The sequence below is a fragment of the Zonotrichia albicollis genome, chromosome 10 (genome assembly GCF_047830755.1).
Source record: "Zonotrichia albicollis isolate bZonAlb1 chromosome 10, bZonAlb1.hap1, whole genome shotgun sequence".
Taxonomy (NCBI): Eukaryota; Metazoa; Chordata; class Aves; order Passeriformes; family Passerellidae; genus Zonotrichia; species Zonotrichia albicollis.
In genome coordinates, this window is record NC_133828.1 from 24,225,947 (window position 1) to 24,247,695 (window position 21,749).

A 21,749-nucleotide genomic window follows, 5' to 3' on the forward strand; every position below is an offset into this window, starting at 1 on the left:
CTAGAACCACTGTCATCAGTGGTTGAACTTGGTACTTTGTTATTTGATTAGATCAGGAAACAGTTTTATCAATCCCTTCCTGTAAAAACTGACACCAGCACACATTTTAGGTTTAGGTTCTGATTCTTCAATGAAACCCTCAAAATCCTGTTGGATCTATTAATCATTCCACTCATGAGTGTACTCTGTGAAATATGTTTTCCACTCTGTTCTTTCTCAGCTTCCAGATACATACAGTACATTAAATAATAACCCTATGGCACCTATCTAATATAAGCTTTATTCCTGCTCTCATGTATTTTGATTTCCAGCTATATCAACAAAGTACATATTTTTTTACTAGACCTCATTTTATCCTCATATCAAGAAGAATTTGTTAACCGAAGATGTAAACTAAATTCCTTCTATTCATACTGGATATGTAACCTTTTATCTTATTCACAATTACCAGATCACCTGTCTCAAGAGCCCAGCAACATTAGGTAAATGGACTACTGTGGCTAAATGTAAGTTAATTTCAAATTTTTTTCCCAAAAATTTTCCTTTCCCTAAATGGGAGAGCATGTTTCCAGAACTTTGACGGGGAGCATCACAAAGCTTCAACTGCTTCAGGAGGGCAGAGTAGGCACCTGCACTGTACCTGCGTGTGTGGAGAACACACCCAACCCTCCAGACCATCCAGAAGGCAGGAAAGAAGCTGACACCAGCTGTCATACCAGACCCTGAGGGAGAGTCCCCACAGCCCCACTAGCCTGTGGTGATGGGGGAGGTTCCCATCAGGAGGGACTGGCAGAGCTGCAGGCAGGCTGCCCACACATGTAGGAGGGCTCTTTAGTCACTCTCTGATGAAGAGATCTGCTTTAGATCCACCGTTTCTGCCTCAAACCTCAGCTGGCCAGGCTGAAAAGAAAGTTTTCTGCAATGATATTTATTGAAAAAATACTATTTTTAATTATGCCCTAGAAACCGAACTTACATGTTCTACAAATAGTCACACTACTTGCAAGAAATACACATTCACATGGCAGAGACAGGTAGCCTTGCTGACTGCTTTAAATTCAAGAACCAAAAATACTGAACTGTTGATTGACATGAACTCTCCTTGAAAGCATTTTTTTAGAAAAGTTTCCAAGCTACTTTCCATAACAGATGAAAATAAAACCACATTAAACAGCCATTTTCATTCTCTTGAATAGGCAACAGTCCAGGAAACACTGCCAATATAATTCCCTTCCCCTTTTCTCCTTTCATGGCTGTGCTTTCTCTCTGTATTAATGGTGACTTGATCCCGACTTTACTACCCATTTGCTTTTTGGTTGTTTTTTATTGTTGTTGTCTTGAAGATTTTTGAAAAAATATTTAGCTTCTTGATCCATCTCTCTAGCTCTCTCCATAGAGACACTTCTAGACATAACCTCAGATGAACCTTGTCCCAACTTCCTGCTTTACACCGGGGGCGTTGCACCCACTCATCCATCACCTTCCTCAGAATTACGGGCTCAGTTAGGAACAGACTGTTCCTGGCCGAGTGGGTTGTAAGGAAAACCTCTTCCTGCTGTACATTTAGCTGATATAATCCTGTATCCCTCAGTATAGGCACACAGCTTCACTGTCTGGGAGAAACAACCATTTTGTGCATTAGCCAGGAAGAACAGGCCATGGCCAGGAACACTGCAACAGCCTCAGAGTCATTTTGATGCCTCTAGCTCTCCTTCCTCTTGCATTTTCTTCCAGCTCCTCCAAAACCTCCCTCAACAGGTCCTCACTTGAGCTGCAGGTAACAATTCAGCCATCCCCTGCTCTCTGAGTGCCTTCCAACCCCAGTCCAGCTGCATTTGTCTACTGAAGCACTCCCTGGGTAAGGAGTACCGCCCTTGCCACGGCTGTTTAACACTGCTGAGCCTTCTGGTTAGAGCCTCCCACCAACACTGCTCAGCCCTGTAAACTGGGAATCAGGCAGATTTCTGTGCTAGGCAGGCAGAACAACACAGTCAAAACAGCAATCAATTACAGAGCACGCATTCAGCATCAACTGATTACAGAGGAATAAATTTAGATGAGTTAATTTTGAAGCTGGATAAACACTGATATGTCTCATATGTTTTAAAAGAGCATAGCAATAACTGAATTTGTGGTTCAGGTAGCAGAAGCTCAAGACAGTTATAATTAAGCAGAAACTATGTCAAATCTAGGGGATTTTAGCTTCTGCCTGGAACAGTTGGAATACTTCAGCCTGGTGAAGACATTCACTGCTCGGGCTAGATAAAGAGTTTGCATTTAAAGCTCACTTCAGTCTTTGGCTGAACAGTCCTCCCTATCTAGCTGTTGTACTTATCTGTTGATGGATTAGTACAAATGTCTATATTGGGCCTTCCTAATGAGTATTTTCTTGATAAAGCAGCAGCTGAAGACATCCTCTTGATGGCAATTCAATTTCACAAACAGGACTTCTCACAACTAACTCCCAGACCTGGTGCTGATTTCATAGCTCCCTATTTTCTGACAAAGACTTAGATAATTAGCAAAACTATATACAGACATTGAGGTAGTAATATGACTTTTTGGGATTATGGAACATAAGCAGAAAGTGCCTCAAACAAAAAGGCTAACCTTATACTACTTATAAAAATATCAGGAAATTTTATCATTTCAAGGATATTTGCAACAAATCTCCTTAGCTCTATTGTCTTGCTAAAACTGTCACATCATCTTTTAACAGAATTAGATTTTTTTCCCCATTTTGTATAGTCTGTCAAAGACTTACTGCGTGCAGGGCCTGAGTCTGTCATTTGCACTTACATAAAGGAGGAGGAGGGACATGTGCCATGTAAACAAGCTCAGACCCACATTTATGGAACACATTTGTGTTGGGCCTGACCCCTTCTAAGAAACTCAACTGAAAGAGGGTAGCACGGACACCTCCAAAAAGTGCAAGGAACATTTTCATAAGCTTATTACACAGTCAAGTTACACAGGTTCCCATCCTTAGAGCTATCCCTTGATTTTTAAATCCACTCACTGTTGTAGCCACGGCAGCTGCCAGTCTCTGCCGGCGTCGTGTTGTGCTGAACTGGCCCTTCGGTGCCGGCCCTTCCTGACAGTGAATGCAAGAAAAGAAGGAAGTAGAAAAAGAGAAGGGAAGGGGTGATGGGACACAGGAAGATGAAAGGTGATCAGAAAAGGGAGAGGGAGAGTCTTTAAGTGGGTTTCCGTTTTGTTAACTCTTATGGCCTAAACATGTTGAGGACATATCACGTGTTTTTAGCTGTGCATGCCAGAGACATAAAAAGCTGGATACTTCACTAACATTATCTCTAGATGAGTTGGACTGCAGTGCACTCACTAAGGCTACAAAAAAAAAAAAATCAACTAGCATTGCCATTCAGAGTTATAAGGCAATAATGGAATAAGAGAACAAAACGGATGCTACAGCATGCCAGAAAATAAAACAAAAATCAAACTCCTTTTGGAGCCACTTGACCATTTAGAAGATGAATTCTGAAAGAGATTCCTTTGCAATAGTGGAAGTGCATAAACTGTGGTCACTGAAGATGCATGTGGCTGAATGGTAAAATTTTACAGTGTGTTATGTTATCTAGTGAGTTTTCTTAAGTAAACATTCCTGTAGCTCTGGCATTTTCACATCCATCCTTCAGCCTATTGAATCCTTTTCTCCATAAATTACTTTTAAAGTTCCACCTGCTTTTCCCATACATTATTGAAGCCTTGAGTTCCAAACCAAGGCAAAAACTCAGATAAAGGAGCACAAATAAAAACTAAGTATTTCAACAACTGCTTCCTTTTCTGCATGTCTAACTTGTGGCCTCGTCCTGCTTAATTTTACATTTATTTTACTTGCAAGAAAATTTTTCCCAGTACATTGAAGTCAAGCAAGTAACTGTCTAAGGCAGAGGAGCCCCACATCTGTCATAAAGTCATTCTATTTAATCTTTAATCAAAATACTATTATTTTGAAGCCATTTTAAGATTTTGGAAGACTAGGAAATACATCTTTCTGCCTTTAGAAAACAATTCTCAATTCCTTTACATTTTTCTTCCCCTATATCCTCTAGCCACTACATCATTTTTAGATCTATGCACATTTTTACTTTTTCTGCAAGAAGCCCGATGGTCATACAAATAACAACGTGTAGACTGGATACATGGACACCATGCTTAGGTCAGGATATTGTATTTCAATTATTAGCTGAACTGTCTTCTTTCTATAACCTTCCCAGTAGGGTTGCTACAGTGGAGAATGGCCAAGCACTTCACCCTCTGGCTGATATTAGTGGCAGTGCCACTGACATTTGGAAGGGTTTTCTAATGATTACAGTACAAGACTTGTGTTGCAATATTTTATACAATTCTCACATTAAAATTACATGTGCATAACCTCTAAAATACTGAGAACAAACTCCGTAAAGCAGAGAACAGATCACAGGCATAATGTAAAGTTCTTTGTGCACCACAAAAATATTTCCATCCTGTGAATAAGAGTATGGAAGAATATTCTTATTTGAATAATAGGGACAGACCTATGTACAGAGAGAGAGATGCATAAATTTATATGTACATAAGATTATTAATGAAGGTATGCATTATTAAAATGGGAATAGTCAGTTTTGCAGAACCATACACTCTCCTTAACACAATAGAAAGTGAGGTCATAATCTGAGTTGCCATAAAAAAAATATACTTACTTAAGGGAAAAGGTAATAACTAGTGTGGGTCAGGTTTCAGTTCTGACCTGAAAGCCGCAGTAAAGCAAGATGATTTTTCAGATTACTCCATAACACACAGCTCTCTATTAAACTATTCCCCCTGTGAAGTCTTAAACTTTACAACTTTAAGCTCTTGTGGGAAACCAAAATATCACTGATTCTTTATTGTTTTGCAGTAATGTCTTTTTTTTCTTCCTTTGAAGCCATCATGAGAATGATAACTTAGCCTTTTACTCAAAGGGAAATCATTATCAGTTTTTTAAAAACCACAAAAAAAGCACAAAAAATCCCCAAAACAAAACCCATGACTCAGTTCTTGCACAAAAGTATAATTTGTCAAATGAATTAATACAGATCAACTAACCTGTTGTTGCAGGCCATTTTCACAAAATTTTAAATAAGCTTTTTAAAAATAAAATGAACCTCCTTCATAAAAGTAATCTTTCTTAAGAGAAGCAATGAATGTATTACTCTTGAGTAAAGTCCTGTAAATTCAGCTGTTAATTTCAAACAACTTAGCAACAGTAAACACCCAAACCTGCAAAGGTATAGACACATGCTATGCTTAGTTTTACTTCAGGGAGTAATCCCACTCGAGTTACAGGGATCAGATGTGTGGTCAAAGTCAACTGCACACAAAACTGGCATATTTCAGTGGTAAATATTAATGTCTAGGAAACAAATCAAGCAGGTTTACTTACAGGAAAAAGTATGTTTTACATACATCATGCACCTAGTATTCATACTGCAATAATGTGTTAGCAGGAATCCAACAAAATCTATCTCAGTAACAAAAGAGTGTTCGCAAGTACAATCCAAAACCTGGACGGGAGAATTCCCTCCTTGCCTCATATGCAGAGGATACTGAGCCAGCAGAAATCATATCCTCATTCCCCATCACTCACAAAGCACACACCTTTATATAAAGCTCCCTAATTTTATGCTCCCCAGAAGGATTCTCTCAACATTGTACTATCACAACATCTTTGGTGTAGTTAAAAACTGCTCAATCTTAAAAAAATAGGTGCAAGTACTGCGAATGGAATTAACAGTGAAACTAGCTTAAAGTTAGTTTGTTAAAATTAGCATTATTCCCTAAAACTAACAAGATGTATGGAGGTATGAGGAAAGTAATAGTACAACAGAAATCTTACTAGTACCAAATGTCAACCATTCAATAGCAAATCATGTGTGAGCATCATGAAAAAAAATATGATAAATCAGACAAAATGATTCTCAGTAGGGGATATCCCGATAAACAGTTCAGAAAGACGTGAAGCAGCCTTGAAAAAATGAGCAATAAGGAAGACCAAGAAGCAGAAGGAGTGTCTAACAGTAGAACAAAATGGGAATTAGCTTGAAGGGCTTGTAGACATCAGAGGACATCCACATTTTAGTGACAGCCTAAGCCAATTAGGAATAACACAATGAGTCAGTGAGGCCATCTTCCTACAGACCACAGATCTAGCACTCAGGAGACAGGACAGCCCTTGGAAGAATAAACTGAGACTATCAAACTAGGCAAGATAATGGAGTAGCCCTCAAGTATTCTTGTCTTCCACACAACTTAGAACAATTTTATTGCTTCTGTTTCACTGCAAATTAATTTATAGATCAGACAACAATAACTTAATACTGTGCCATAACAAAAAACCTTTATATTTGCAGCATGAACCTTGGCAGGAATTAATGCTGACCCAAGTTAGGCAGAGTTCATTATCAATTCAGAAGTGACAGACCAATATAGAGCAGCGTCATGCACACAAACTCTCTCAGGGGAACCCTATTTGAAATTTTCAGGAGCTGAGGCACACCCCTGCCAAACCACAAAAAGCAGTTTGATGGGAGCCCAGGCCAGTGCTACTTATGGGAATAATACATTGACTGCTTTCATCACTTCTGTGGATAGGACTTCTCTGAGGTTACTGTAGCATGAAAGAAGAACATGCAGTGGTGTCTGACTTCACAGGCACGAGGTACTTGCATGCATTTTACTGATATTTTAATTCCCTTGTGTTATTCAGCACCAGGGAAAAACTGTGATCCTTCAATTGCATGACATGACATCAATGACAAAAATTCCTCTGTTAATAAACCTTTTTAATCCCCACAGATGCTTCATTGTTCTACGTATTGTGATTATCAAAGTAAAAAGAAAAGTAAACTACAAGAGCTGCAATGAGAAAGCTAATGGAACTGTCACCTCTTCCTTCCTTAAGATTATTGATCTCAAAGAAAAGTCCCTAATGTGCCTTATGGGGACATATTAAAAGCTTTCAAAGTTTGTACTAATTTCAAGACATTTGAATGGATTAAAAGTTGCTGGCATTCATTCACTCAGTAGCAGACATCACAGTGGTGATTGTTGACTCCCAAAGCCAGTTCAACAGTCCTCATTATCAGTTGCTTAATTATAAAAAAGATCAGGTTTTGGATCAAACCTCAGAATACACAAGTGCTTCCAACAAAACACAAGGCAGCAATACATGCACATTATGCTTTCTGTGCTTTCAGTTCTAGGGAAGGATGGAGTAAATTCTTCCTTCACATAATTTATTTCTTGGTTGTTTTATTTGTTCCCATATTAGCCTTTTCCATGACAGAAGGCTTGTGAAAGTACTTATAACTGGTAATATTCCAAGTATAGGTCTTGACAAAGACTAGTAGTGTGTTTAGTATTTCATTCTGCTTTTAACTTAATATCACTTGTTCACTTGAAGGCAGTTGCCCTTCTTTGCAACTTTGATTTGGAATAGCAGCATCCCCATATGGTGTGTGTATATTGAGTTTTGAATACCTTAATTGACTAATATTCAGATCCCCCTCCTTTCCCTAGATGGCAATGTTTACATATGAATGAAAATAAAATCAGTACTTTTCTCACTATCTTCTCTAGGTTTTGAACAACAAACTGAGATTTAATTTACTTCATCAGAAACATGAAAGACAGCACACTGACTTCCTATTTTCAGCTAATACATCGATTCATGCTTAGAATTTAATCTTAAAGTACACTGAAAAGTAAAACATAGTGCATTCAGTACCTGAAGTTGAATTTTTGCATCTTTGCTGACACTTTTTGTTCTCCATCGTCTCGTGACCCGCTTGTCTTTCTTTGAAATATCTACACAGTTAGCCTACATTGCACAAATAGTTAAAAGCAACAAAGTGCTATTAAGTAGACACAAGCAACACAAACAATACAACAAGTTAGTAAAGAATTGTAGCATTAGACAGGTACAAATTAGAAAGTAAGGAGAAGAACACTGCTGCTAGGCCCGAAATTGGAGCAGGGATCAGCTGTAGCTATCTGTACACTTTCATAAACACGTGGTACAGTTAGCTCCTTCAGCAAAACTACTGGTGCCCTTTCTTTTCATGGGTACATAATATTTAGGACACAATCCTTAAATCCTCATGGATTTCTATTGTGGTACTACTCAGACATTTGTACAGACAAGAAGATTCAGTGAAAATGGAAGAAAGTATTTAAGATTTAGGATCTGCTGTTGCTTTCTGGTAAAAGGAAAACTCACCCTGAACTGGGAAACAGTCCAAAACTTGGGACCTTTGTACTATGCCCCCTTTTCTAGAGCATGCAACTTCATCTTTGAGGGTCTTTGGGTCTCCAATCCTTAAAAAACTTAAAATGTTATCTTAACACAACAAAAACTCCTTAAATATAACTTCAATTTATACATGTGTTCTATTGCAAGAGTCCTCAGTTTTGTTTTGCAAATTACTTAATAATTTGATTTGTCCTATTTAACTCAAATACTGAATACATCTTAATTACTTGTTTACACATGAAACAGAAACAGTATTATACAAGATTAAAACAGACATATAAGATAAGCATTTCATCCAAGATTCACTATTACTTCAGAAAAACATTCTGAGTTAACAGACAACACCCCTATATTTTCCTTAACAGAAAGAACAAATATTTCAGTGTAATGATATATGTTCAATCATATTTACCTGCATGTCTGTGAAATTTGGTGCTGACTGAGTCCTCTGTAATATTTCTAAATTTTGGAGAAGTTTACTGAGTTCCACAAGGTTAGACTGACAATGAGCAAGATCTAAGAGATATAAAGTAAAAATACATTAAGTGCTTCAATTCAGATTTTATTGCCACAGTGTCCATTGTTTGCACTCAATTGCATAATAAAACTTAAGTGTCCAAACCCCTTGTAGTAAGGTATCCAAGCAAAAGTTTTATTTTGTTGGACACTTGTTATTTCTACAGGAGTCAGCAACAACTCTGGACCTCAAGAAAGTGATCACATTTGAACAACGACATCCACCAAAATAGCACAGATTATTAGAATAAATTTAAAAGCAACATCCCAAAACATATAGACAGCAAAGTTCTCACCATGAGGTAAAAGTTTCCAATTACCTGAAGAGCTACTACATGTTCATATAAAGATGTTACCTAACCACTTTACTTACAGGACTCTTTCTTATATCAACCAGAGGTTTTGCTGAAAGAACAAGGCATGAAAAGATAAAGTCTAACCTTCTGCACATCTGTCCATCTCTTCAGAGTCCTGCAACCAGGCTGCTACTTTACTCTGACCAGTAGTGCAGGTGACAGGAAGGCTGTTACTGCAAGGTATAGGAGGCTGCCAGGGGAAGTTGTTTTGTTGCACCTAAAGCATAATAAATGCTTACATTTACTTTGGCTGCGTGGCTTTGCCAGTGTAATGACTATATTACTTCAGAATAGAAACCAAATTATGCATTGCATTTTTAGTGAAATCTGTGGTTTGTCTCCATAGCTCCCAAAGACACAGATTTTTCAGAATAGCATCTTGGAGAATCAAACCAGGAACCGCACAAGTGGACTGTGCTAGGTACAGTTAGGAATGCTGTTGTTTAAGAGGGAGAACATAATCAGCAGAGAGACAGATTTATACCTGATGCCAAAGGCTAATGCAAATTGTATGGGTGGTGAATACTTTGCAAGATCTCTTCAGCAGCCTATTCTAATGAAGTAAGGCTAAACTAGAGAGTATTTCAGCTGATTTCAGCTGCACACCCTCACAGCTTTTCTCTGGCCATTGGTTCCCACAGTGGAAGCTCCTGTCCTTTTGGCATTAGAAGAAAAGCCCACTGAAACTGCCCATAAGCAAGCAAGGAGTTTTCAACCAAAGAACACTGCACACCTTTCCATCTGACACATTGGCAGCTGGTGAAGACTCTGTAGTAGATGCTGAGGGGAATATGTGGAAACTGGCATCCCTGGGAGACCTCACAATCTCGTTCTGACGGTACAGCCGGTGGTGCCGCAACTTTGAAACCCATGCATCAAACGAATCCTGTGATTTCACCTGGAGAAAAATTTACCATCAAGAAAGCATCCAAGATACTCCTTTTCTGCACAATCTTTTACAATTTTATTTGTTTCTACTGAGGATGAAAAAACAGAATGTAGTTTTACTTTTTACCTTTAGGTGATAGATATGTTCTTCTGTGTCAAGATCAATCCTACGAGCCTTTTTTTTTATAGACATGACTGATAAACCAACATCAATGCTCCCATGGACCTTTCCTTTCTGTATCTAAAATAAAAACATCAGGGCAAAAATTTAAAAGTATCATGCACTTTTTCTGTATATTTAACAGCAAACTATCTAGTACTGAAATGGTTTCCCATTTTACAATATTTTAGCACAAAGCCATATTAAAAAATAAAGCTGAACTCAGGCTAATCATTTAACTACTTATTATATTTATAGTCAGAGAAAAGTACCTCACAAGAAATGCTGGTACAAAGCCAACTCCAAAGTTTGGGTGTGTTAAGTTGTTCACACCAGTGCACAGGCACAGGTAAGTGAGGAGCAGAGAAAATCCGACAGTACTTGACACCCTACTGTTATGACTTGGCAGTTATTGGCATCAAATATAAATAACTGGTATTCATTCTTTATCCTATCCTATCTATCCATGTCTCAGAATAATCAGCTCTGGCTGACATAAAAATTAGAAAAGAAAAATATATGGTCAGGTTAATCTCTCAAGTAGCTTTATTCAAGAAACTACCTTTATTAATTTTACTTATATTTCCACAGGAGTAAAAAAGGTAGAATTCTTGGAAGAGATAACCAAAATTATTTATCTTTAAATCCATCAACAACATTATTTATCTTTAAATACGTTATTTATCTTACATCATTTATCTTTAAATCCATCAACAATTTTCATGTGCGTACTTTCATAAATATACCTAGAGTGAGTATGAGCAGGCAGAACTTCATTAGGAAGTTTTAAAGTCTTCAGCTCTACTTACATCAATTGGTGACTTTGAATATTTCAACATTCCATTATCCAGGACAAAAAATCTCTGAAATTATAAGAAAAAAATCCAACAACATTCTTTCTTAATGAGCAGATGCAATTTAAACTGTGTACAACAATTCACCTGGAGAAGGATTACCCTGTAACAATTAAGGAACTGTATTTATCCTCTCCTTCCAACCCCAATTTGGGGGTTGGAAGGAGAGGATAAATACAGTATTAAATAATTTTCTTGTTTGCTTTTTGACAACAATTATCTTTTAAACAAAAAAAAAGAACCTAGATTCTTATTATGTTCTAGGCTTTTCTTAACAAACTTTGACAATGAAGGTGGGTTTTTTTTTTCAGTTTTCCAGGCAATGTAATAAACTTTCTAAGAGACTGTGGGACAAGAGACATGTATCTGTTACTTTATTTTGTTCCTGTTTTTCTTCCCACAAAAGCTGGTCACATTTCAAATTAGCAACCTATCTTCCCTATCCAGAAACTGAGAAGTTTGTCATAGTGCAAGATCTAAATCTCAAAAGTAAGCCCATATGAGAGACCCTGGTCTCATGCAAAACTTTGTGCCTTCTGGCAGACCTGTAGTCAGTGAAGTACAGATGAGATTGTAACTCAAGGTGCTGAAGTGTTAATCCAGGTATTAGTGCCAGAACAAATATTGCAGCATTCCCAGCATCATCCCCCGGTGATGGGAGGGCAGATTTCTCAGGTGTTGGTGATACAGGCTGAGCCACTGCACGTTCACTGACATGGGTACCAGGACTGGCCTAACCTGATGATGCCTGTTCTACTGCTGCACCTTTATTACTCTGAGAAGAATCCCCTATTCAAGCTGTATTTCTCCCTCAATTAAAGCTGCCCTGGCTTGTCTGTACCAGATCACTCCAGCTGCTTTGCAGTCAAGTTAATGCAGACTTTGGCACACAGCATAAAGCCTAGCAGAAAACTGGACTTGAAATGACATTTGCTAACTCGTGTTTATCATCACTAACTTTAAAAACATGTAAAGTAATAGCAAATAACTCATATTTTTAGAGTGTAACCTAAAGCATTAATCTATGTTGAAATCCCAGAACACAGCAAAATACTCTGCTTGATTCTCAAAGCTGTCATGACATGGGAAGGAATGGCAATGGTTTCCTCAGGTAAACCTGCTAATTTAACACTACGAGCAGGGTCGGTAGTTGGACGGCAGAAAATCTCCCTCAAAGATGGTTCTAGAAATTCTGCCAGTCACACAACAGATGGTAGCAATATCCCACACAGGGCAGGAAAAACGGTGCTTTTCCCTACCCCAGCTGAAACCAGCACATTTGGAGATATAACTTCTTGAATAAGATGTCAAAACAACAGGAACATTTTGGGGTTTTTTTCACAGGTATGGTCACTAACAACCTTCACAAAAATACGATATTCATGTCATATTGCTCTGTCTCTCTAAGCTGCATACACAAAAGAAAATTACCTTTCATCATAATTTCATTCCAACGCACACTGCACTTCAGAGGATGATAAGTTCGCCAAGCTGTGCACATTATACCTGGTATGCCCCCAAAGCACATTCAGGACTGTCACAATACGACATCAGTGTTCAAGAGATGCTGTATATGGCTTTGCTAGTAGAACACTAACACAGCACACACTGCAATTATTGTCTCTGAAGTTCCTCACTGACTCTCAGCACAAAGTATTTATGGAAATTCCAAGATACCCAGGCCAGCATTGCAAAACAAATAAACTTATTAACAAACCCAAAGTTTCAAAACTTAAGCTCAGCATAGTTCCCAAGGTTTAATGTAAGGCAGAGTAGAGGAGGATGTTAAAATCTGAAGTTCTTAATCACATTAAAAATTATCTACACAGGTAACTGCTCTAAATTCATCTAGATCATCAGTAGTGATTGCCTTTACAGAACTGTGAAAGTTGGACTTCTCTTGCTCTCCTATAAATTAGTTCCTTACCAAAATAGACACTTTGCCAAATAGTAACACATTAATATAATGTATTTTAAAAGTGTGGGAGCAGTGGTTTATTCCATAAATTCTTATAGACCTCGTTAATTGATTTTTTGGAGGGTGAGATCAATTTGATTCACAAACTCCCTCTGGATTTTTAATACAACCTTAGGCAGCAGGGACTGTGATTTGAGAGCCATGAACTGTGTCTGCAAACTAATTCCATATAGAGGTGGAAGAAAAAGTCATACACCAAAATCATGGGTATTTATTTGACATCCTAAATTTGTCTAGACAAAAAAATCCCAGCTAATAAAATAAGGTAATAATGTTCTGACTGGTTTATGGGACATTTACCTTGTGCCAACCTTTTAATGGCCATTTTCTCTTCTTCAGCATGAAACCTTCATGTTTGTCTGGCTTCTGTACATTGGTCTGGCCTATTTTCAGACCCTCTATGATTTCCCAGCTGTCCGGTTCCTGATGAAAAAGCATGAAGACACATTGATGAATTAATTTTGCACACCCATGGCAAAAAATTGCACTTAAAAGTGACACAAATTCTTCAATGCAAGACAAAGAGGAGGAGCCAGGCTTTTAAATCAACCTATTTAGGTACCAAACTACATGGTCACTATATTATGCCTAGCTGTATCACATTTAAAACTACTAAATACAAACCATTTTCAGATGTTTAACCCTCACCAGGTAAGATGCATAGTAGGAGTGCCCTTTGTGATATCTCTTAATTATAAATAAATTTAAATTTTCTGATCTTTAAAGTACAAGTTACATTGGTTCTGTATGTCCCAGTTTTCCTCCAAATCAGAAAAACTAGCAGATGATGTTGCTTTATTGTTGATTTTGACTGTAGCTAGTGATAATCTTCAAAGGCATTTTATGACAGAGTTTCACTTGCTAATTGAGGCTTCAGAAATCTGCAAAAAGATTTTTCCCTGCATTCATTTTCACTGTATTATGAGAAATTTATAGGAAAGCTAACTAATTTTCTCTCTAGAGAAAAACAGAGGAACAGTATCATTTGAGATACAATCAGTTGTTTGCCTTTCATGGAGCCAATTAAAGCATATTTCTGGTACATACCACTTGTTTTGCATGGTGACTGGTGCAGCTCAAGCCAGATTTACAATGTAACACAGTGAACAGGTAAAGAACAATGTTTTTAAAGAGAAAAAGTTGGAGTCATATTTTCTTTTAGAATGTATTTCTATCCTCTTGCTATTATTGTAATTTAAAAAATTCTGCACCCGTTTAAAAATCTCTTACTGCCAGATTCCTCAGACTATGGTTTACTAATTATACCTTGCAAAGCTGTAAACTTGCATTTTCTCAGTTGATCTGTCATAACTCCTAGCAATGTTATGAAAAGTTAACAAGAGAGGAAGGAGGTCATATAGCATCAAACATTTAAAGGGAAAAAAATTGTCTCCACATTTCCAACAAAACCGCTCAGAGCCAAGTGCTGTCAGTCTTTCACAACACCTCCAAATTAATTACACAGCCCTGATAACATCAACATTGCTGTAACGAAAATATAGTTGCAAAAGTAACAGCAAATTTCAAAACCATAATTTCTAATAAAGTCTTGGTATTTTGAGAAGGGTGAAAAGCTCTATCCCAAATAATAAACACTGCCGTAAATTTTAATAGAAATCTTCATTCAGCTTAGTTTCCCCTGAATAACCATGAACCAATTATCTCAATGTCTGTAAATCCCCTACTCAAAATGCAGCTTTGTTTTACTTCCCCATGTTTTGCTTCAATGTTTTATTTCCATTCTCCAGAGGAAGCACATATGTATTACTTTTTCCCTACATGGAAGTACTTGGCACTTGAGGGGAACAAATTAAACTTCAAGTTATACACCAGCAGAGAGTCTCTGCATCTCTGCCAACTGATTCTTCACCATATTGATTTCTCCTTTAGATGATCAGCTGCAGGCATAAGTCTTTTATCTACTAGATAACATCAGTATTGATTAAATCTCAACTAGAAATCACACAATCTCATACAGCTATTCATTTAAACAAAAGACCAGATACAGAGGGATAAAATGAGTAATTATTCACTGCAGTGAGGATACTTGTCTCCTGCTGCATCAGTGCTACAAGCTGTTCTTAAAACCCTCCTAACAATCCTACCTTTGCCTCATCCCACAGTTTTGGTGTGTCGAGATATGCCCAATACAAAGGCCATTATGAAGAAGAGACAAAAATGGGAAAAAGAAAGAAAGTGATAACACTTGAAGAGTCCTCATCCAAGGCCAGTTCTCAAGCACAGCAGCAGTGTTTTAGGTCTTCAGTGATTCCATAGGTATTCCATGAGAGACAGCCCTGTGCAAAGCACCACAACTGGGAGAACACAATCACAGCTTTCAGTGCCTGCCTCTGCACATGCCCCTTGTTTGGAGATTAAAGGAGCCACCACCAACTGCTTTCTCAAGTTTTGGCTGCAAAATATTTATTTTCCAAATAAAAATGAATAAACTATTTCATTTTCCCTGGATGAAAAGAATACTTCCTTTTGAAATTGTTTTACCAGGTCTGTTTCAAAACTCACGGATACTTAGTTTCAGATTTTTATTCTCCACCAAATATTCCAACACAGCACTCTCACCTTTTTCAGAAACAATCTTACTTTTGCATCTAAAGTATCTTAAAATGAAGCTTTCTTTACGTGGAATTAGACTTGTTTGGAATCACTTATTCCAAAACTGAGCAATTTACCCAGAAAGAAGTTGGCTTCAAAACAACACACACAAGGCTTCACTTTTTACGCGGGTGATGTCACCCCTGCAGTTGCATCCTTTACTCTGCCTCAGGAAAGAAAATCTCAGCAAGAGCTTTTAAATTTCAAACTACACACAAGGGATGTTATTAGGACATATTTTTAAACTAATAATTATTGGCAGCATTTTTAGATTTGGATATTATTTGCTCTACCATAGTAAGAGGATTGAACTGGAAAACTCAAAGTCATAGAATCATATAATATCCTGACTTGGAGGGGTCCCACAAGGATCACCAGGATCCCTTCCAGCCCCATTTTCTGAGAAAGTAGAATTTGTTCCTGGGGCATCCATGTGAAAAAAAAACAACCAGGAAAAAAAACCAATCTTAATTTTGTTAATATAACATCTACTCAAGATTACTGGCTCTTCTTACACCTCAGTTATAAAACAATAAGCTCCAGGGCAGACTCCCAATATACTCAAATGGTAGTGGCATACAAAACGCTGTACACAAAACACCTGAAGTGTTAGTCAAGCTACTTTAAAACTCTAGAGGAAAACTCACTGCTCAGACTCCATCCCAGGCTTTTGCTTACCTTGGATAGGGAGAGATGATCACTTTCAAGGAACTGCTTGCTTAGAGAAGGGTCTGTGCTTCCTGAAGAAGCCTTTCGCTCCAAAATATGAACACTCTAAAAAAATAATTAAAGACAAAATCATGGCTCAAAACATACAAAATAGCCACCTATCCATGGTTTACATGCACAAATGGCTTGCCTGCAGAGGCAATATACTTCTCTTTCTTTATTACTGGATTTTTAATTAATTCCTCTGTTTAACCTAGAAATGATGGTGAACTAAAAATAGCCAGGAAAGATGAGTAATGCAGTCCTTACCTCTACAGAGATTCAAAGTGCTCCTAACCAGGCCTCTCATGTTTTTCTGTTAATATACAAGACACTGAGTGCACATACACTGCAGTCAGCACTGCCCTACATTCACTTCACATAACATATTACTGCCTCTAAAATATTCATTATCACACCTCAGCATTTTGTTATTGGCTTCTCAGCTGAGAAAAAGTAACACACTACACAAATGCTTTTGAATAGATTACAGGTATTAACAAGATCAGTTACTGTGTCTCAGCTGGTGGCCCTGCTGCTGAGCATTCATGGAACACTGGCATCTTAAACCACTGCAGCTGTTTTTACACATGACAATCCTATAAAATTTTATATCTTCAAAGCATTGTAATAAAAATGAAATACACAATGTCACACTAGTCCTGAAAAGATTGCTATTCTTAAAATACATCTAAACATGTCTTTCCATTTTCCAGAAAATGGAAGCATGTCTTCCCATTTTCCAAAAACCCCTACTTTATAAAAGAAGAGCATTTGTGGTAAAAGAGAAAACTACCACAATCCACAGGCACGGATCTGCATTTCATTCTCTGGTGAAATTCTGCTACCTCTCATCCTACCATTTGGTAAGAATTCTTCCACAACATGTCATTAGTATCTCTTTGGCATAAAATAAAACTACTTCATTTCCAGGACAAACAGCACAATGACAAACTTGCAATTACCCTCTGAGAAGCATATGTTTTTCTCAGCTGAAAATGCCAATTAAGTTTTGCTCACAATTAAGCTTCTTTACATTGACTGCAGAGGAGATTACCTAGGTACCAGCAGCAGCAGAAACAATCAGGAAATATAAAGGTACATACAAATGGCAGTGTAAATATTATTGTTTATATAAATTATTAAGTACAGAAAGGACCATAAGCAAACTAAATTAAACACAGCTATTAATTTAAATGCATATATATAACAGAGAACAAATTTTGCTGCAGAGCAACACACAGACCTTCATTGTTCTTTCATGTTGCACCTGTTAATGAGAATATGAAAACATGGGGAGTGTCTCTGTTTTCCGTGGAGATTGATAAGCATCCCTACCACCATGCAACAATAATCAGCATTTATTTTCAGTTACTTTTTTAAATTAAACTTAACTGTGAAGAATGTGGAAAAGCAGCAGTATTTTGTTACTCCAGGGCCAATCAGCAAGAAGCTTTGTCATTTATGTTTTAAGCACTTCTGCTCTATCAAAGGAAGTTCAACCTACTTTTTAAGTCCAGTGTATTTTACTAATCAGATGACAAAACAATGTGTATATGTGTAGCACAAGTGTCTATGTTACATATCAAATAATTTAATAAACTAATTTGAGCTGAAAACCACAAAGTTCCTAATGATAAACTTTATCACCAAATAAAAGAAATGCTACTTTTGTACACAGTGTGACATTTTAACAATATACAGAAGAACCTAAATCTGTTCCTCCAAAGAAGATTAAAATGTCTCTTGATTAGCATAATCAGGATGATTCCCAACATTCTTGCCAGCTTTGTCTGGCAGGCAGGAATCCATCCATCCTGAGATGGAGCAATGCCCAACACAGATGTTCTGAAGGTCTCATGTTCTCTCAGCTGGTTTGTTTGCAGTTTGTTGTTACATAACTGCAATTTCATTTTGTACAATATTTAGAGAGGAATAGACCAACAGCCCTTAGCTTGCCAGATTTCCAGTGACATTTTAAGTTACATAATTTTAAGTCAGGAAGGTTTTGTGCCTTTTTTTTTAATTAGCCTTCAGTCATTACAGTTCCACTTCAGTTAAGAAATACATTATTAGCCAGCAGCACTTTAATGAATGCTGATTTATTCAATTATTTGTTTGAAAATTAGAAAATTAACACCTTTTCAGTAAAATTGCCTTTTTTACATTCCTTTCTTTCAGGAGTGTTGGCTTGTTGTCTATAGATGTTTGCTTTTCAATTCTCTTTACTCATGACCACAATTACACTGATACAAGATTATTTCTTTAGATTTGTGACAAGTCTCTAGCACAATCCTAAGAGACCAGACTTGGTGCAAAGTATTTTCCATTAACACATGTTATTTTTCTGCAAAATTACAGCTAGAAATCACACAATTGCTTGACATTTTGAAAAGCAACTAATTTTACACTGCAAGAGTTTAGTTACTTAGAATCAAATAAATAAAAATTATTTAAATCTTGACATTATTGTCAAGGGGTTTTTGCATTTTAACATGAAAAACAGAGTTGGGAAAGAAGCAGTAAAAAAAAGCTAATAAGAAGGCATAAAGAGGCATGTCAACACTGTTTCTGGGGTTTATTTATAATCAAACAAAAAAATTAATAATAATCCATTAAACTAGGCACATCAATCAACATTATACTCTTACTCCTCTCCTAAAAATACAGACAGGCAAAATCAACGTCGGCATTGCTGCATTCCAGATTCCCCTCATATTTCAGGATCACCACACCATAGCTGGTTTCTCTTGGAGGAAAACACCAGCACCAGCATATTCTGTGTGCTCTAGAAAACCAATTCAACATAATTACAAGTTTAACTCCAATTACTACGTAATTACATTGCAACATCTTCATCCTAACTACAATCCTTCATCCTTATGATTATCCACACATACATTACATAGGTGGCACACATTTTTCTCAAAATATCCCTAGCAAGCCAGCATATGGGGAACACAAATGCTTGTTCCACCCTGCATTTTTTTTCCCCCAAATGAGGAGGAAAGAAATTGATGGAAAAAATAAAATAGCACTATGATGTTGAACCATATTCTCATCTTCTCTGGAAGACAAGAATGGAAAACATATTTTACAATATCCTTCCACATATATTGCCAACTTCTTTTCTCACTTTGGACTTCAATGACTCATACAGCTCATTATCCTGGTTTTGGCTGGGACAGAGATCATTTTCTTCCAAGTAGCTGGTATAGTGCTGCGTTTTGGGTTCAGTATGAGAACAACGTTGAAGGCACAGTGATGTTTTGGCTGTTGCTGAGCAGCTCTTACCCTAAATCAAGGACTTTCCAGAGTCCATACTCTGCCAGTGAGGAGGTACAGGAGGAGCTGGCAGGGGCATGGCCAGGACAGGTTTTCCCGTTTCTTTCCACTGCTTCTCCTCCCCATTCCACCAGTAGGGTTGGTCTCCATCAGACCAGAGGGTGGAGACCCTAATTTACTTTACTGAATTCAACTTCCCATTAAAACAAAAGATATTCAACTGTTTTCACAGGAAAGGTAAGGAAAGAAAATCAATTTTGAGTAAGTGGAGACAGAAAATCCAGTGAATGACAAGTCTGACACTCATGCCTCTCCCTTCTGCTTCATTCTTATTTACTTAATGGAATGAATTATATTGAATGCAAAGGCGTCTCTATAATTTTTTATTTATTAATTTCCAAGAAAAAGATGAACTGGTGAGGATTTCATCACTTACATTTGACACTGACTCTCTGTAGTTAAGAAATGTGCACAACATGTGGTTAACAGTTATTCATGAAAAAGATCTGATGGATCATTTTGCCTGCTCACAGCATTCTAGCAGTCTCCAACACCCGTAACTGTGGGGCCTATACATACACTGTCCTACAACAGCGATTCAAAATAGAGCTTTTCTGTCTGGGATTTTTGTCTTGTTTTTTTCAGTTCAAAGTACTAACTAGTGCATCTTTTACTATTTGCTACTGGAATTCTTTTTGCAACCTAACAAAACTGCACTCTTACTTGAATTCCATTTAGTATGAAGGGCAATGTTTAATCACTTCCTCTCAATTAAAACCACACGATTTTCTAGTTATCTGAAACACAGCAAAAGTAGTAAGGCAGACACAGATTTGACTCCATACATGCCAGTTATAACTACCTTTTAAACAAGCTGTGACACATGCCAAGTTAATCTGCAATATTACTTGCAAAGGGAATAACCTTGAAACTTGCTTTTCTCTTAGGATGCTTCTTAGCCAGCTCTGGCTTCCCTCCTGCTAATGTTGGAAGAAAGACAGATACCTCAATACAATGGTGAGAGAAGAGTGAGTGCAAAGCAAAACAACCATATCTCATCAATGTGTATCTCCTTTCTATCTTCTAGCACAGTTTTTTAATTATTGTAAAGCAGTCATGGTCCTATTCTTATCCTCAGTCTCTTCTATTGGCATTTTTCCATAGCTGTTTTCAGCAATCTCAGCATCAACTAACTGACAAAGGAGTTTAGCAATACCTTGTGAATAGCACACACAGTTAGCATTTTTTTTCTTCTTGTAAGACATGTTCATCTTGAATAGAAATGTACTTAAGAGCAACATTTTCTCTTTGTAACCTTTTTACTGAAAGATAAGTCTATATAAGATGCAGTTCTGTAGCATATGGATAATATCCAGGTATGTATGCCTACTTCTTTCCTGGGATATGCAAAGTAAACCCTTCTTGTGCAACAGAAATGTCAAGGATTTGTTAGTTCAGGAGCTCTCTGTCAGCCCTTTCCAGCTTTGGATTGTACTTCATGTCAATGCTTTTAGGCTCTAGCAGCAAGGAAGGCTTTGCTTTTCAAGGTACTTTTTGACAAATTCTGAAGACAAATAAGCTCTTGCTCTCATGAAGAGCTTCTTGGAGGGAATCATTAGCACAACTGGATAAAGCAGAAAAGAGCTATCTATCATTGTACCAGCAACCTTTCTTTGGCTAGAACAAGGGTTTGGAACAGCTGCAAAGTCCCAGCCTGAGTGTTAATGACAATCTTCTCCCTTTGCACCTATCTTAAGATAGCACAAACAGATAAATTTACAGTGTCTGACAGAATTAAAATTTCAGCTAAAGATACAAAACTTTTATTATGATTATTGAATGATCACAATTAAAAGGCTTGATATTTTGTTAAATAGCCTTAGGCTACCACTTCATTTTAATGATACTGATAAGGTTTAAAAGAAAAAAGGGAGGAAAATAAAATTATGTACACAAAAGAAAATAATTCCTTGATGTGTTAGGTTTTTTTATGAATAAAAACATTATAGACATGAAATTGAGTCAATGTTAACACAAATGATGAATGAAGAAGCTGGACCTCACTTTTAAAAGTGCATAGGTTCAGAAGAAGAAAGAC

The 21,749-nt window shown here is 37.2% G+C and overlaps 1 protein-coding gene across 6 annotated transcripts in view; it reads right to left on the reverse strand.

The window, feature by feature from the left end:
• The window catches only part of OSBPL6 (oxysterol binding protein like 6), an 86,977-nt gene that overhangs the window by 17,525 nt on the left and 47,703 nt on the right, over positions 1 to 21,749 (reverse strand). For 3 of the 6 annotated variants that reach the window (XM_074548428.1, XM_074548427.1, XM_074548429.1), the window contains 9 exons: positions 16,337 to 16,432; positions 13,346 to 13,468; positions 11,023 to 11,076; positions 10,181 to 10,294; positions 9,899 to 10,063; positions 9,250 to 9,382; positions 8,706 to 8,809; positions 7,769 to 7,861; positions 3,020 to 3,094 (listed from right to left, as the gene is read on the reverse strand). In XM_074548428.1, the coding sequence (XP_074404529.1) occupies positions 3,020 to 3,094; positions 7,769 to 7,861; positions 8,706 to 8,809; positions 9,250 to 9,382; positions 9,899 to 10,063; positions 10,181 to 10,294; positions 11,023 to 11,076; positions 13,346 to 13,468; positions 16,337 to 16,432 (957 nt within the window). The remainder of the gene's footprint in view (positions 1 to 3,019; positions 3,095 to 7,768; positions 7,862 to 8,705; positions 8,810 to 9,249; positions 9,383 to 9,898; positions 10,064 to 10,180; positions 10,295 to 11,022; positions 11,077 to 13,345; positions 13,469 to 16,336; positions 16,433 to 21,749) is intronic. The other 3 variants (XM_074548431.1, XM_074548430.1, XM_074548432.1) reach the window with 3 other exon arrangements.